The sequence below is a fragment of the Pan paniscus genome, chromosome 12 (genome assembly GCF_029289425.2).
Source record: "Pan paniscus chromosome 12, NHGRI_mPanPan1-v2.0_pri, whole genome shotgun sequence".
Lineage (NCBI taxonomy): Eukaryota > Metazoa > Chordata > Mammalia > Primates > Hominidae > Pan > Pan paniscus.
The window spans coordinates 15,810,378-15,826,225 of NC_073261.2; the positions used below are offsets into that span (position 1 = coordinate 15,810,378).

Consider the following 15,848-nt stretch of genomic DNA (forward strand, 5'->3'; position numbering starts at 1 on the left):
AAGGAAAACACCTGGGTCTGGGGGAAGGGATCCTAAGGCCAATTACTATAAATATCCTAAAGCTGAACCAAAAGGAACCCCCCCTTCCCATCTCCTCACACCAGAGTAGCAAAGGATCAAAGGCTACTCTCCCTACAACTCTCCCCCATCTACCACATCTCAGATGGAAAAGGAAAGTGCCCTGGATTGGCCGAGGGCCTGGCAGGGACCATCGCTTCATCTACATAGGGCACCAATTCACCTCAGCCTTTAATTAGCCAGAGACCAAATCCTTCATCTATAGGCACCTCAAAAGGAGTACTTAAAACCCAGAAAACTTTGCAACTGGGCCCTTGAGCTGCTTGCTCTGGCCCATTCCCACCCTGTGGAGTGCTTTCTCGCTTTAATACATTCCTGCTTTTGCTGCTTCGTCCCTGTGTTTCATTCCTTTGTTACTTTGTGCGTTTTGTCTAATTCTTTGTTGAAAACACCAAGGACCACCACAACTTACACTCAAGTGCCCTCCTGATAACAGGTGGATAACCCAAACCTTCATGCCTGAAGGGTTTGGGGCACTTTCAGTGCTGCCTGTGGTGGTGGTGTTTTCTATTAACTTTAATCATAGAGCATAGGATTACTTAGTCTCCCGCCCAGGAAATCAGCTGCATCCTAGACATACTCTTCCTTAACATCATTATGTAGTCAGGATAACTTGATAGTTAGGATTAATCACCCCTGCCAATACAGTAAGCCCCTTCTTTACCTGTTAATTCACTGGCATGAGGAGCCTAAGGTGGCCAAACGGCAGTCTCAACCTCAAGTTTAATGGACTCATTGTCACGCCCCTTGATGCAAACATTCCTACTTTTGGGATTAACGCTACACCGGTGGTTCTCAAGTGAGGACGATTTTGCTCCCGCCAGAGGACATTTGGCAATGTCTGGAGACATTTTGGGTTGCCACAACTGGGGAACAGCTGCTACTGACATCTAGCGGCAGAGGCCAGGGATGCTGCCAAGCTTCCTACAACGCACAAGACTGTCCCCAATTATCCAGGCCGAAATGACAATAATGTTATGGTTGAAAAAGTCTGCTCTAAACCAGCAGAGCCCAAAGTTGTGGAGATAGGAAGCAAACATTATTCTAGGGCATCACTAGGAATAATACAGAGAGGATCTACTCCCACTTGGAAGCCTTGATTCCCAGACCCTGTGTATACTGGCTATGGGAGAAACAGCACCATGTATTGGTGACTGCTGATTTATAGCACATACTCATAAGGTATTATATCTAGCTCATACTGGAGCTGAGTTATCACAGGCCATTTCACCATTTTAACATGCCAGCTGCTTTATTTTATTTTGGTAAAAGAAATATAATATAAAATTTGCCATTTCAACTTTTTTTTTTTTTTTTGAGACGGAGTCTCACTCTGTTGCCCAGGCTGGAGCGCAATGGCATCATCTCGGCTCACTACAACCTCTGCCTCTCGGGTTTAAGCGATTCTCCTGCCTCAGCCTCCCGAGTAGCTGAGATTACAGGTGCCTGCCACCACGCCTGGCTAATTTTTGGATTGTTAGTAGAGACGAGGTTTCACCATGTTGGTCAGGCTGGTCTCAAACTCCTGACCTCAGATGATCCACCTGCCTTGGCCTCCCAAAGTGCTGGGATTACAGGAGTGAGCAACTGTGTCTGACCAGCCATTTTTAAGTGTATAATTCATTGGCATTAGTTACATTCACATTGTTGTGCAACCATCACCATTATGTATTTCCAAACTTTCCCATCACCTCAAACAGAAATTCTGTCACTTTTAAGCAACAATTCCCTGTTTCACCCTCTCTCAGTCCCTGGTAACCTCTAATCTACTGTCTGTCTCTATACAATTCCCTATTGTAGATATTTCATGTAAGTGGAATCATACAATATTTGTCCTTTTGTGCCTGGCCTATTTAACTTAGCATACAGTTTTCAAAGTTCAGCTAGTATACAAAATTCAGTTCTGACAGCATGTATCAGAGCATCATTCCTTTTTATGGATAAATAATATCCTATGTGTATATCACATTTTATCCATTAATCAGTGGATGGACACTCGGTTTGTTTCTACCTTTTGGCTATTGTGAATAATGCTGCAATTAACATGAATGTACAAATATATGTTTCAGTCCCTGTTTTCAATTCCTTTGGGTATATACCTACGAGTGGAATTGCTGGGTCATATGATAATTTTATGTTTAGGCCATCTGCTTTATAATAATAGGGAATTTCACTTTTCTATTGCTATAGAGGACAGCAAATTGGCCTAAAACTTTGTGGTTAAAAAAACAAACATTGATCTTCTTTATTATTATTATTATTTTTTGAGATGAAGTTTTGCTCTTCTTGCCCAGGCTGGAGAGCAATGGCGCGATCTCGGCTTACTGCAAACTCCGCCTCCTGGGTTCAAGCGATTCTCGTGCCTCAGCCTCCCAAGTAACTGGGACTACAGGCATGCGCCACCACGCCCAGCTAATTCTGTATTTTTAGTAGAGACGGGGTTTCACCATGTTGGCCAGGCTGGTCTCAAACTCCTGACTTGAGGTGATCCACCTGCCTCAGACTCCCAAAGTGCTGGGATTACAGGCGTGAGCCACCACACCGGGCCCAACATTGATCTTCTTATATCCTCTGTGGGTCATGAATCTGCGAGCTGTTTAGCTGGGTGGTTCTGTCCCACAGTTTCTCATGGGATTGCTGTCGAGATGTCTTCTGGCTTGCTTAGTGCTGGGAGATCTGTTTCCAAGGTACCTCACCCACATGGCTGGCTCTCCACAGGCTGCCTGAGTGATTCATGACATGGTGACTGACTTCCCTTCATGCAGATGATTCAAGAGAATAAGGCAGAAACTACAATGTCTTCTTATGACCTCAGAAATCATGCATCATCACTTTTGCCACATTGTATTTGTTAGAAATAAATAAGTAAATCCTATCCACATTAAAGAAGAGGGGACTAAATCTCCAACTTTTGCAGGGAGAAGTGTTAAGGAATTTTTGAACACATTTTAATATGACCACACCATCCACTGATTTTTTTTTTTTTTTTTTTGAGATGGAGTCTCACTCTGTCTCCCAGGCTGGAGTGCAGTGGCGCAATTTCAGCTCACTGCAACCTCTGCCTCCCGGGTTCAAGCAATTCTCCTGCCTCAGACTCCCGAGTAGCTGGGACTACAGGCATGCACCAACCCGCCCAGCTAATTTTTGTATTTTTATTAGAGACAGGGTTTCACCATCTTGGCAGGATGGTCTCTATCTCTTGACCTCATGATCCACTGGCCTTGGCCTCCCAAAGTGCTGGGATTACAGGTGTGAGCCACCACGCCCGGCCCCATCCACTGATTTTTTAAAATTTCAGTATTATATTTTTTATTTCTAGAAGTTCTACTTGGTTACTTCTCCCCAATTTCTCTATGACACTTTTTATAGTTTCTTTTTTATTAGTTAGATATTACTATATAGTAAACTACTTAAAAACTTAGTGGCTTAAAACAAGGACCATTTATTTAGCTCACAATTATGTGGGTTAGTAATTTGGACTGGGATCATCTGAGAGTCTTCGGTTCTCTGCAGGACTCCATCATGTGTGTGCTCAGCTGTATGTTGCCTAGGAGGCTTTGCTTTTAGGGTTTTGCTAGCTGTTGACTGGGTGTTTTCGCTGTCCTCCATTAGCCTTATCTTCTACATGCCTCTCCCTTATCGTCAGCAGGGTAGCCTGAGCTTATTGTCCTGAAGAAGGCAGGCATATAAGAGACAGCAGACACATACAAAGCCTCTTGGGGCCTTGGCTTGGTATTGGCAGGCCACTTCTGCATTCTACTAGCTAAGACAAGTCATTCTATCAGGCAAAATCAACTCAGATTAAAGAGGAGGTGAAATAGATCCTACCTCTTTATGGGAGGAGCTGCAAAGTCACATTGCAAAGGACATGGATACAGGAAAGGTTGGAGAATTTGGGGCCTTTTTTGGCATCAATCTAACACAAACATATGTAGCCTTTTATATAGTCTTTGTCTGAAAATGCTAGTGTCTGATGCCTTTGCAGGTCAGATGTTTTAGCTGCTTTTTACCTACCAATCTAATTTTCATTTGTGTCTGGTTATCTTTTGCTGTATGTTGGATATTTTATATAAAAAAGTGTGTATGGTAACAATTTGGGTTCTATAATAATGCTTCCTGCTAAAGAGGGGGTAATTCTAGTTTTTATCTCCTTAATTCAATTTTTTCTCTGAATTTTTAGTAATGATTCATGTTCCATAGGTGATGGCCTACAATATAAACAACATGGGAAAGTAGAATTTCCCTGGGGAAGATGTCTGGCTTCAAATAGTTCCCTTCACTAATCGGTAAAGGGATCCTGATTCATGCCAAGAATCAAACACTCCCTTCACTTACAGAAGCAAGTCAGGTTCTCTATCACTGGCCCAACCTAGGGTTTGAGCCTTCCTTTCTACAGGTCCCTTAAATGGCATTACATTGAGCAAAACTGAGCAATTTCCTGTTCTGCAACAGCATGCTCTATTTTCCTGCCTTCATACAATTCTCTCTACTTGGAATGCCCACTTCCTCTTTTCCTATGGAAATATCTCAAGACCCAGCTCAAATACTCCCTTCTCAAGAAGCCTTCCCAACTGGATGCAATTTTTTCCCTCTTCTGAATTCTTAGTATTTGGTACTTTTTAACGGACTTTTCTGTCTTGAGGTTGTGTATTCATTTTAATTCCCATTCAATTGTAGAGACCCTACAAGTTACATTACCTGACTACACATCTGTTTATTCATTTCAAAAATGTGAATGGTAATAGAACATCTTCTACAGGGCTGTTGTGAGGATTAAGTTAGCTAACATGTGAAACGCTATTTCTAAGGAATAGTAGTGGAGTGCTCAGATAAATGTTAGCTGTTACTACCATCCCTTAGAATGCTGTGATTTTGATGGAAGAGTTTTCACCAAGGTGAAAGCAGAATCCTAACAACTCATTTTTAAAATTCTGGGCTGGGGCCGGGCACGGTGGCTCACGCCTGTAATCCCAGCACTTTGGAAGGCTGGGGCGGGCGGATCACGAGATCAAGAGATCGAGACCATCCTGGCCAACATGGTGAAATCCCGTCTCTACTAAAAATACAAAAATTAGCTGGGCGTGGTGGCAGACACCTGTAATCCCAGCTACTCAGGAGGCTGAAGCAGGAGACTTGCTTGACCCCGGGAGGCGGAGGTTGCAGTGAACCAAGATCACGCCACTGCAGTCCAGCCTGGACGACAGAGCTTGACTCTGTCTTTAAATAAATAAATAAACAAACAAATAAGTAAATAAATAAAATAAACAAAATTCTACTATCTGAGGTAATGGACGAAAAAGCTTACAGAAGGGCAACCACGGCGGCGCCTGCGCAGAGCCGAGGCGAAGGAGGCAGGGAGAGAGCTGGCTTGCCCAGAGTCGCGGAGGGCGGTGCGGCGCATGCGCGGGGCAGGTGAGGCTGCGCGGGGCGGAGCCTGTGGCCCTGGCGCGGCTCTGGGTCCGTCTCGTCGCGTCCGGGTTGTCACTCTCTCGGGTTGTTACTCTGTAGCTTTCCGGCTCGCGAAAGGGAGGACCTGTCTGGGTCATGGATTTTGAGAATCTTTTCTCAAAACCCCCCAACCCGGCCCTCGGCAAAACGGCCACGGACTCTGACGAAAGGTGATCCCATATCTTTTCATCTTTTGAATGCAGGGGCTCAGCGGGACTCCGCCTCTTAGTTTCTTCTGGATTGGAGGCAGTCCGGGGCCACGTCCGGGCCGCGTCGCGAGGGCCCGTGGGGAGCACGTGGGCCGGCCGGGCGCCACCGTCTGACCTATAGAGGTCGTGCGGGGTCCGGGTGGGAGCAGAAGCTGAACACGGGGCTCAGGCGTAGGCCGCCAGGGCCGGGGCTGTCGAGAGCCTGGGCGGGGGAGCGGGGTGGAGGCGAGAAGGCTCCGGGATGCGCCCCTTTCTCTGCACAGCAGCGGGTTAGGAGCCCGCCTCTGTGGTCCCGTAGCGTCTGTCTTTACCGTTGTTGCCTGTTTCCACGAGACCGTAAACTCCCAAAGGACACTGATTTGACCTTTTTCACTGACACCTGCTAGGTTCTTTTCTGTAGAAAGGATGAAACCACAAGTTTATTAAAAGGTAAAGAATAGGCAATACTCTGCCATTAGTCCACTGATTGGCATGGAAAGACCCTAAAGACCACAATAAAGCAACAGACGTCATTTGGACTTAATATTTCCATTAGGTTGGAAAAGCAAGTGAGACTCTTGGTCAAATGGCCCTAATTTGTAGATTATATTTTTGGAGCAGTGTATAGTGATTTGAAATGCTAAAAACCACCATCTTTGTTCTTAAACCTACGTCTTTTATTTCCCTCAACTGAGATATGTTTCCAATTGTGATTGATTTTACCATTCGATATTGGTCAGCTGTTCACTCTATCTCAAATTTTACCTTAACTGATCATCCAGAGCTTTACCTTGTGCTTTACATGAAATAAATCATTTAATCCTCAAAACAAACTTAAAGAGAAGATGATGCCGTCCTCGTTTTACAGATGGGAAAACTGAGGCACGGAGAGGCTAAATAACCTGCCGAGATTGCACAATGTAAGTGGAAGAGCTATGTCCAGGATCCATGATTTTATCACCAAGCTTCTCATGCAAAATGACTAAAATTTTAAAATAAGGCCTATAAATATTGGAAAGAGACAGATACACTAATTACTTGCAGATGATATAATTTACTAAGAAAAATAACTGGTACTAATTGATATGTTATAAAATACATAAGAATTCATCACACAAAAAAAGATAATAGCAACATTTAAAAATCCGAACAGCAGCTATCAGTTTCAAAGTGTGTTGGACACAAGCTCCATTCCCCAAAACTTGACTGCAATACATAAAAGACACTTGGAATTTTGCCAAAATGATGGGTGAAGGATGGTATGGAAGTATGGTGAGCTGTCCATATTATTTGCCCATTTTTCTCCTTTTTGGTCTTTTTCACATTCTAGGATCTCTTATCTGCGAATACTTTACTCCCAATTGTCATTTGTCTTTGCGTATGGCATTATTTTTCAATGTAAAAAGGAATGGGGATGTTGTGGTTTGGTTTTATGCCGTCAGATGAATCAGTCTTTTCTCATATGGTTTCTGGGTTTTTTTCCGAGTAATTTGTGATGGGAATACTTCTCATTCATTCAAAAAATCGTATTGAGCACCTGCTACGGCCTTGGGGATATAGTAGTAAATGAAGAAGAGATGAAAATTTCTGTGCTAATGAATTTACATTATTAGGGGAAGGGGGAGACATACATAAATATATCATATTTTAGGTGGTACTAAATGCCCTGAGAAAATGAATGAAGGGTAAGGGGAAAATAAGCACTGGTGGGATGGTAGGGAGGGAGTGGTTTTGTGGGTTTTTTTTTTTTTTTTTTTTTTTTTTGAGCAGAGTCTGGCTCTGTACCCCAGGCTGGGGTGCAGTGGCGCGATCTCGGCCCACTGCAAGCTCTGCCTTCCGGGTTCACACCATTCTCCTGCCTCAGCCTCCCGAGTAGCTGGGACTACAGGCGCCTGCCACCACGCCCGACGTATTTTTAGTAGAGACGGGGTTTCACCATGTTAGCCAGGATGGTCTCGATCTCCTGACCTTGTGATCTGCCCACCTTGGCCTCCCAAAGTGCTGGGATTACAGGCGTGAGCCACCGCGCCCGGCTGGGAGGTGTAGATATTTTAAGAAGGTAGATAAGGAAAGCCTCACTGATAACATTGGTAAGTTTTAAAAATCTGTGTAGGGACCTGAAGGAGGTGAGGGGGTTTCATAGTCTAGAGGGGTGGAGAGGAGTCTGTATAAAGGTCCTCAGGCGGAGTGAGCTTGGTGTGATTGGGTTAGGGGAGCAAAGTGGCCAGGACAGCTGGGGTGGAGTAAGAGGGACTTGGAAGTCTGCGAGGTACTGGGGTAGGGTTAGGGGAGCCCAATCATGGAGGAACTGGTAGGTGCCAAAATAAGGACTTTGGCTTTTACTCTGAATGAGACAAGAGACCATTGGAGGGTTTTTCAGCAGAGTGACATTTGAAATATTTTAGCAGGGTCATTCTAGTTGTGTTGAGAGTAGAATGTAGGGGTGCCAGAGCAGCTTGGATTGTTGTATTAGTGGCAAGAAGTGGTCAAACGTGGGTATGTTGAAGATAGAATAAACTGGATTTCCTCAGAGATTGGATGGGGATGTGAGAGAGGAATCAAGATTGACTTTAAGGTTTTGGTAGGGATCTTGAGAGGGATGGTGTTGCCGTTTTAGATAGCAAGAAGGATTAGGCTTCAGAGAGAAGAGCAAGAGTTCAGTGTTGGATGTTTTAAGATTACATATGTCTAGTAGATGTTCAGGTGGTTACGTTGACTAGGAAGTTAGCTCTGTTTGGTTTTAAGAAGAGGGGTTTGGGTTAGAGACTTGGATATTGAAATCAACTACATACAGATGATATTCATAGTGATGATATAGAAAGGGATAGCCTGGAATGAGAATATAGATGAGAATATAGACAAAGAAGAGAAGAGGTGAGAACTGACTTTGAAAGTTGTGAAGATAAGGAACCAACAAAGGAGACTGAGAAGTAGTAGCTGTGGAAAGAAGAAACTAGAAGAGCCCACTATCTCTGAAGCTAAGTAAAGAACATGTTTTACAGAGAAGAGGTGGTCAACTCTGTCCTATCCTGCTCATAGGTCTAATATGGGTGCTGAGTATTGTAGACCTTCACAGTGAAAGTAGACATCTATTTAGAATGGGCAGTGTTGAATAACAGTGTGATTGTAGGGCACATACTTGGGAGCTTTGCCTGCCTGCTGGGGCTCAGATCTCAGCTCCACCATATATTAGCTCTGTGACAAGTTACATATCCTTTCTGTGATTGTTTTCTCATCCGTAAAATGGGCTTTTAGTATGTATGTCATAACACTGTTGTTTGTGGTAAGTGTTACGTGTATGGAGCAGCATCTGGCACAGAGTAAGCATCATTCAAGTGTTGGCTGATGCTGTTACTGCTATTGAGGTCATTATTGTCATTATTCCTCTGCCTAAGGAGAGGTTGCCTCCTACTCCATGAGATGATTCATTACTGGAAACTATAGCTATAAAGGTTCACAAGTATTGGGGTTTTTGGTTCTTGTAATGGTGGCTTCTGTAGCAGGCTCACAACTTAGTACCTCATCTGATGGATGTAACTCTGGAGCTCTGAGTCAGTGTAAACTGTTGAATTGGACAAAGCTGTGAAGCCTGAGCTCCTGTAACTTTGAAAGAACAGCCACAGAGCCACTGTTCACATTCTCCTTGTGCTGTCAGTGCTTTCCCTTTGTAACATGTTCTCTTGAGATGGGACACATTCCCCAGTTCCTTGCCTTTATCTGGTGTGTAACTCATATTTTAATTCACAGCTTTTCCCAATCTTGTGTTCAGTAGTCACCACTTACTAAGATACTATTTTCTTCAGCTCCCTGTATTTCTAGTATCAACCATTATTCAGATACATCTATACATTTTATTGGCTTCTTTGTTCACCAGTTTCTTATATTTCCCATCCCTCTTGGGTTCATATTTAGTTTTGCTGGAATAGCCTCAAGTAATTGTCTCAGACTGTTATATATATGCATGGTCAACTTCTCAGTCCTGTAAGTCTGAAAACAGTTTTTCTTTTTCATCTTTACACTTAAATGTGTTTGTCTCGCTCCTAATCTCAAAAGGCACTCTGCATTCTGCCTAAAATACCCTTCTCTCTCACATTCCTCTTTCCTCTTTTTTGGCTAACTCATAAGTATCATTTAGGCTCTGAATGCCTCTGATCCCCAAGTCTGGGTTGTGTTCCCCGTATATGCCCCTATACTTACCATACCATATTGAAATAGCTTTATTTTTTTCTCCCAAGGAGATAGAAAGCTCTCAGAACACAGTGACAGGGTCTGTATTTTTCATTGTTGTAGTCCAGGGCCTAAGGCCCGGAGCCTCGTACATGGTGGGTACTTAGTAGTTGTTGAATTAATGGAATGATGGATGAATGAATGATTTATATAGCTGCTAATACTTGAACATTAAGGCTTTATAATCTAAAATTTTACAGGCTATTCATAAATATATATTGACATTTATTGGTCATCATAATTTTGTACATTTTCTGGAGTATTTGGTATAGAATTTGAATTTGTAATTTCTTTGAGGGTAAGTTGAAGACAAGCCAAAGCAGTGAATTGTAACGCTGTGGTATGAACACTTCAGGTTGAAAAAACTCTTTTGTGTTATTTGATATTTTTGCTACAGAATCGATGATGAAATAGATACAGAAGTTGAAGAAACACAAGAAGATAAAATTAAACTGGAGTGTGAGCAAATTCCCAAAAAAGTAAGATTAAGTTGACCACTGTTTAAGTTGAAAACGCAGATTTTTTTTTCTCAGTTTCACATGGAACAACAAAAAAAGAAAAAACAGATGGAAATGGATATGAGAAATTAATGAAGGATCCTACTTGTCTCATTTTACCAGCATTTGGGACCCAGTTACTTATATCAAAGAAAACTGGTTATACTTTTTAAATAAATTATTATTTAATAACTATTGTCATTTAACATGACATATGTTTAATAATTGCATTTATTTCTATTTTTGTTATTTCTGAAATGGACTGTAAACAGTTTCAAAAGCTTCTTTCAAGTTGGGTTAACATTTTTGAGGGTTATGATTTGTTAACTTAACCAACCTTAGTGATTTATAGCTTAAAGCCTGTATTAGTTCATTAGGGCTGCCATAACAACGTACCACAGACTGGGTGGCTTAAACAACAGAACTTGGCTGGGTGCGGTGGCTCATGCCTGTAGTCCCAGCACTTTGGGAGGCCAAGGTGGATGGATCATGAGGTCAGGAGTTTGAGACCAGCCTGGCCAATATGGTGAAACCCGTCTCTACTAAAAATACAAAAAAATTTAGCCAGGCATGGTGGCATGCACCTGTAGTCCCAGCTACTAGGGAGGCTGAGGCAGAAGAATCACTTGAACCCAGGAGGTGGAGGTTGCAGTAAGCCAAAATCCCGCCACTGCACTCCAGCCTGGGCAACAAAGCGAGACTCCGAATCAAAACAAAAACAAAAACAAAAAACCCAGAACTTTATTGTCTCAAGGTTCTGGAGGCTGGAGGTCCCAGCACAGGGTGTTGGCAGGGTTGGTTCCTTCTGAGGCTGTGGGGAAGAATCTATTCATTCATCTCCCCTAGCTCCTGATGGAATGCTGGCAATCTTTGGTGATGGCTTGCAAAAGTATCATCCTGATTTCTGCCTTCATATTCACATGGTGTTCTCCCTGTATGCCTGTGTCTGAATTGTCTGAATTTCCTTTTTTTGAGACAGAGTCTTGCTCTGTCACCCAGGTTGGAATGCAGTGGCACAATCTCTGCTCACTGCAACCTCCTTCTGGACTCAAGCAATTCTCAGCCTCCCAAGTAGCTGGGATTACAGGTGTGCACCACCACGCCCAGCTAATTTTTGTGTTTTTTGTAGAGAAAAAATATACATGGGGTTTCGCCATGTTGCCCAGGCTGGTCTCGAACTCCTGGGGTCAAGCGATCTGACTGCCTCGGCCTCCCAAAGTGCTGGGATTACAGGCCTGAGCCACTGTGCCTGGCTGAATTTTCCTTTTTTATAAGGAAATCAGTCACTGGACTAGGGCCCACCCTAATGACCTAATCTTAATTAATTACACTTGCAATGGCCCTATTTCCAAAAAAGGTCACATTCTGAGGTATTAGGGGTTAGTAGTTCATTATAAGAATTTTGGGAGGGTGCAGTTCAACCCATAACAAAGGTAATGTATATTCCTATCTTGCCCTTCTTTTCTGTTTTTGAACATGGAGAAACCCCATCTCTACTAAAAATACAAAATTAGCCAAGCATGGTGGCAGGCACCTGTAATCCCAGCTACTCAGGGAGCTGAGGCAGGAGAATCGCTTAAACCCAGGAGGCAGAGGTTGCGGTGAGCCGATATCGTGCCATTGCACTCCAGCCTGGGCAACAAGAGCAAAATTCCATCTCAAAAAAAAAAAAAATTGAGTTTTAACACACTATAGAAGAATGGGTTAAATTGTCACTGAGACTTATAAGACAGAAATAGACTTTAATAGTGTATCTTTTACTTAGCTTGCTTGCTTGCTTGCTTTTTCTTTTTCTTTCTTTCTTTCTTTTTTTCCTTTTCTTTTTCTTTTTCTTTCTTTTCTTTCTTTCTTTCTTTTCTTTCTGTCTCTGTCGCCCAGGCTGGAGTGTGGTAGCATGATCTTGGCTCACTGCAACCTCCTTCTCCTGGGTTTGAGCAATTTTCCCACCTCAGCCTCCCGAGTAGCTGGGACTACAGGCACATGCCACCACACCTGGCTAATTGTTGTATTTTTAGCAGAGACAGGGTTTCATCATGTTGCCCAGGCTGGTCTCAAACTCCAGAGCTCAAGTGATCTGCCAGCCTCGGCCTCCCGAAGTGCTGGGATTATAGGTGTGAGCCACCATGCCCAGCCTCCTTAGTTTTATAAAAGAATACAGGACAGATGATAAAGCAGGTACAGTATCTTCATCTTCTTGGAAGCCTCTCAGCTACCCAAGTAAGCAACTTCTTTTCCCCTTTGGGGCCTATGTGGCTTCCAAAGATGAGAGCCAAGGTTGACGACAAGAAATTGCAACTTCAACTTCCCACAAGTTTTTTATACTGCTTGAGTCACATAGGCCTCAGTCTTCTATGCCCACTTTTAGCTCCTCCAGACTTTATATTATATATTATAACCTTCCACAGCAGACAGGCAGAAACAACATTCTACAATTGTCTTACGTAGTTTCCGCAAAACAGTACTGTGAGAAGATGGACTCCTAGGTTATTCTCAACCAGGCTTGCTTCAGTGCAGCCTCTTCACTCACAAGTATGTAAAAGGTGAATACATTATCAAATAAATATCACAGCTAATTAATTAATTAACTTATTTATTTTTGAGACAGAGTCTCACTCTATTGCACAGGCTGCAGTAAAGTGGCAAAATCTTGGCTCACTGCAACCTCCACCTCCCAGGTTCAAGCAATTCTCCTGCCTCAGCCTCCCGAGTAGTTGGGAATACAGGTGCCTGTCACCCACCTTGCCTGGCTAATTTTTGTATTTTTAGTAGAGATGGGTTTTTGCCATGTTGGCCAGGCTGGTCTCGAACTCCTGAGCTCAAGTGATTGGCCCGCCTCAGCCTCCCAAACTGCTGGGATTACAGGTGTGAGCCACCATGGCTGGCTATAGCTTATTTAAAAGAGAATACCCAGGTAAACACTTTGCAAGTTAAGAAAGAGCATTACCTCAGATTTTGAGGGTTTGATTTCATACCACCACAATAAAACAAATATTGCAGTAAAGCTAGGCACAAGAATGTTTTGGTTTCCCAGTGCATATAAAAGTTACATTTATACTATACAGTACTCTGTTAGGTGTCCAATACCATTATATTTTAGAAAACAGTATATATCTTAATTAAAAATTCTTTGTTGCTAAAAAATGTTAACAGTCAGCGAGTCATCTTTTTGATGGCAGAGGGTCTTGCCTCAGTGTTGATAGCTGCTGAGGCTGGTGACTGCTAAACACTAAGGTGGCTCTGGCAATTTCTTAAAATAGGACAGCAGTAAAGTTTGTCACCTCAATTGACTTCTCCTTTTACAAAAGATTTCTCTGTAGTATGTGATGCTGTTTGATAGCATTTTACCCACAGTAAAAATTTCAAAATTGGAGTCAATCCTCTCAACCCCTGCCACTGCTTTATCAACTAGGTTTATATAATATTCTAAATCTGTTGTCATTTCAACAATGTTCATAGCATCTTCACCAGAAATAGATTGCATCTCAAGAAACCACTTTGTTCACTTGTAAGAAGCAGCTCCTCATCTGTTCAAGTTTGATCATGAAGTTGCAGCAATTCAGTCACGTCTTCATTCTCCACTTCTAATTCTAGTTCTCTTGCTTTTCCACCACACCTGCAATTACTTCGTCTACTGAAGTCTTGAACTCCTCAAAGTCATCCCTGAGGGTTGCAATCACCTTCTTTCAAACTCCTGTTATTGTTGATATTTGACCTTCTGCCATGAATCACGAATGTTCTTAATGGCAGCTAAAATGGTGAATCCTTTCTAGGTTTTCAATTTACTCTGCCCAGATCCATCAGAGAAATCACTTTCTATGGCTACTATAACCTTAAAAAGTGTATTTTGTATTTATTTCTTAAATAAGACTTGAAAGTCAATTATTCCGTGATCCATAAGCTGCAGAATGGTTGTTGTGTTTGTGGACATGAAAACATTCATCTCCATCAGAGCTCTTGGGTGACTGGGTGCATTGTCAATGAGCAGTAGTATTTTGAAAAGGATATTTTTTCTGAGCAGTAGGTCTCAACAGTGGGCTTAACATAGTCAGTAAACCATGCTGTAAACAGATATACTGCCATCTGGGCTCTGTTGCTCCGTATATAGAGCACAGGCAGAGTATATTTAGCATAATTCTTAAGGGCCCTAGAATTTTCAGACTGGTAAATGAGCATTGGTTTCAACTTAAAGTCACCAGCTGCATTAGCTCCTAACAAGAGTTAGCCTATCTTTTTGAAGCCTTTTAAAGTATTTTATTTGTATAAATTTACAGGGTGCAAGTGCAATTTTGTTTTTGTTTTTTTTTTTCCTCTTAATTTTTTATTATACTTTAAGTTTTAGGGTACATGTGCACACTGTGCAGGTTAGTTACATATGTATACATGTGCCATGCTGGTGCGCTGCACCCACTAACTCGTCATCTAGCATTAGGTATATCTCCCAATGCTATCCCTCCCCCCTCCCCCCTCCCCACCACAGTCCCCAGAGTGTGATATTCCCCTTACTGTGTCCATGTGATCTCATTGTTCAATTCCCACCTATGAGTGAGAATATGCGGTGTTTGGTTTTTTGTTCTTGCGATAGTTTACTGAGAATGATGGTTTCCAGTTTCATCCATGTCCCTACAAAGGACATGAACTCATCGTTTTTTATGGCTGCATAGTATTCCATGGTGTATATGTGCCACATTTTCTTAATCCAGTCTATCATTGTTGGACATTTGGGTTGGTTCCAAGTCTTTGCTATTGTGAATAATGCCGCAATAAACATACGTGTGCATGTGTCTTTATAGCAGCATGATTTATAGTCCTTTGGGTATATACCCAGTAATGGGATGGCTGGGTCAAATGGTATTTCTAGTTCTAGATCCCTGAGGAATCGCCACACTGACTTCCACAATGGTTGAACTAGTTTACAGTCCCACCAACAGTGTAAAAGTGTTCCTATTTCTCCACATCCTCTCCAGCACCTGTTGTTTCCTGACTTTTTAATGATTGCCATTCTAACTGGTGTGAGATGATATCTCATAGTGGTTTTGATTTGCATTTCTCTGATGGCCAGTGATGATGAGCATTTTTTCATGTGTTTTTTGGCTGCATAAATGTCTTCTTTTGAGAAGTGTCTGTTCATGTCCTTCGCCCACTTTTTGATGGGGTTGTTTGTTTTTTTCTTGTAAATTTGTTTGAGTTCATTGTAGATTCTGGATATTAGCCCTTTGTCAGATGAGTAGGTTGTGAAAATTTTCTCCCATTTTGTAGGTTGCCTGTTCACTCTGATGGTAGTTTCTTTTGCTGTGCAGAAGCTCCTTAGTTTAATTAGATCCCATTTGTCAATTTTGGCTTTTGTTGCCATTGCTTTTGGTGTTTTGGACATGAAGTCCTTGCCCACGCCTATGTCCTGAATGGTAATGCC

The 15,848-nt window shown here is 42.4% G+C and overlaps 1 protein-coding gene across 1 annotated transcript in view; it reads left to right on the forward strand.

Annotated features, from left to right (window-relative positions):
* Positions 1–5,147: 5,147 nt before the first annotated feature.
* ZC3H8 (zinc finger CCCH-type containing 8) overlaps positions 5,148–15,848 on the forward strand; it is a 49,403-nt gene continuing 38,702 nt past the window's right edge. Inside the window, exons 1-2 of the mRNA XM_003804792.6 lie at positions 5,148–5,696; positions 10,339–10,420. Coding sequence (XP_003804840.1) covers positions 5,623–5,696; positions 10,339–10,420 — 156 coding nt within the window. The 5' untranslated portion in view covers positions 5,148–5,622. The remainder of the gene's footprint in view (positions 5,697–10,338; positions 10,421–15,848) is intronic.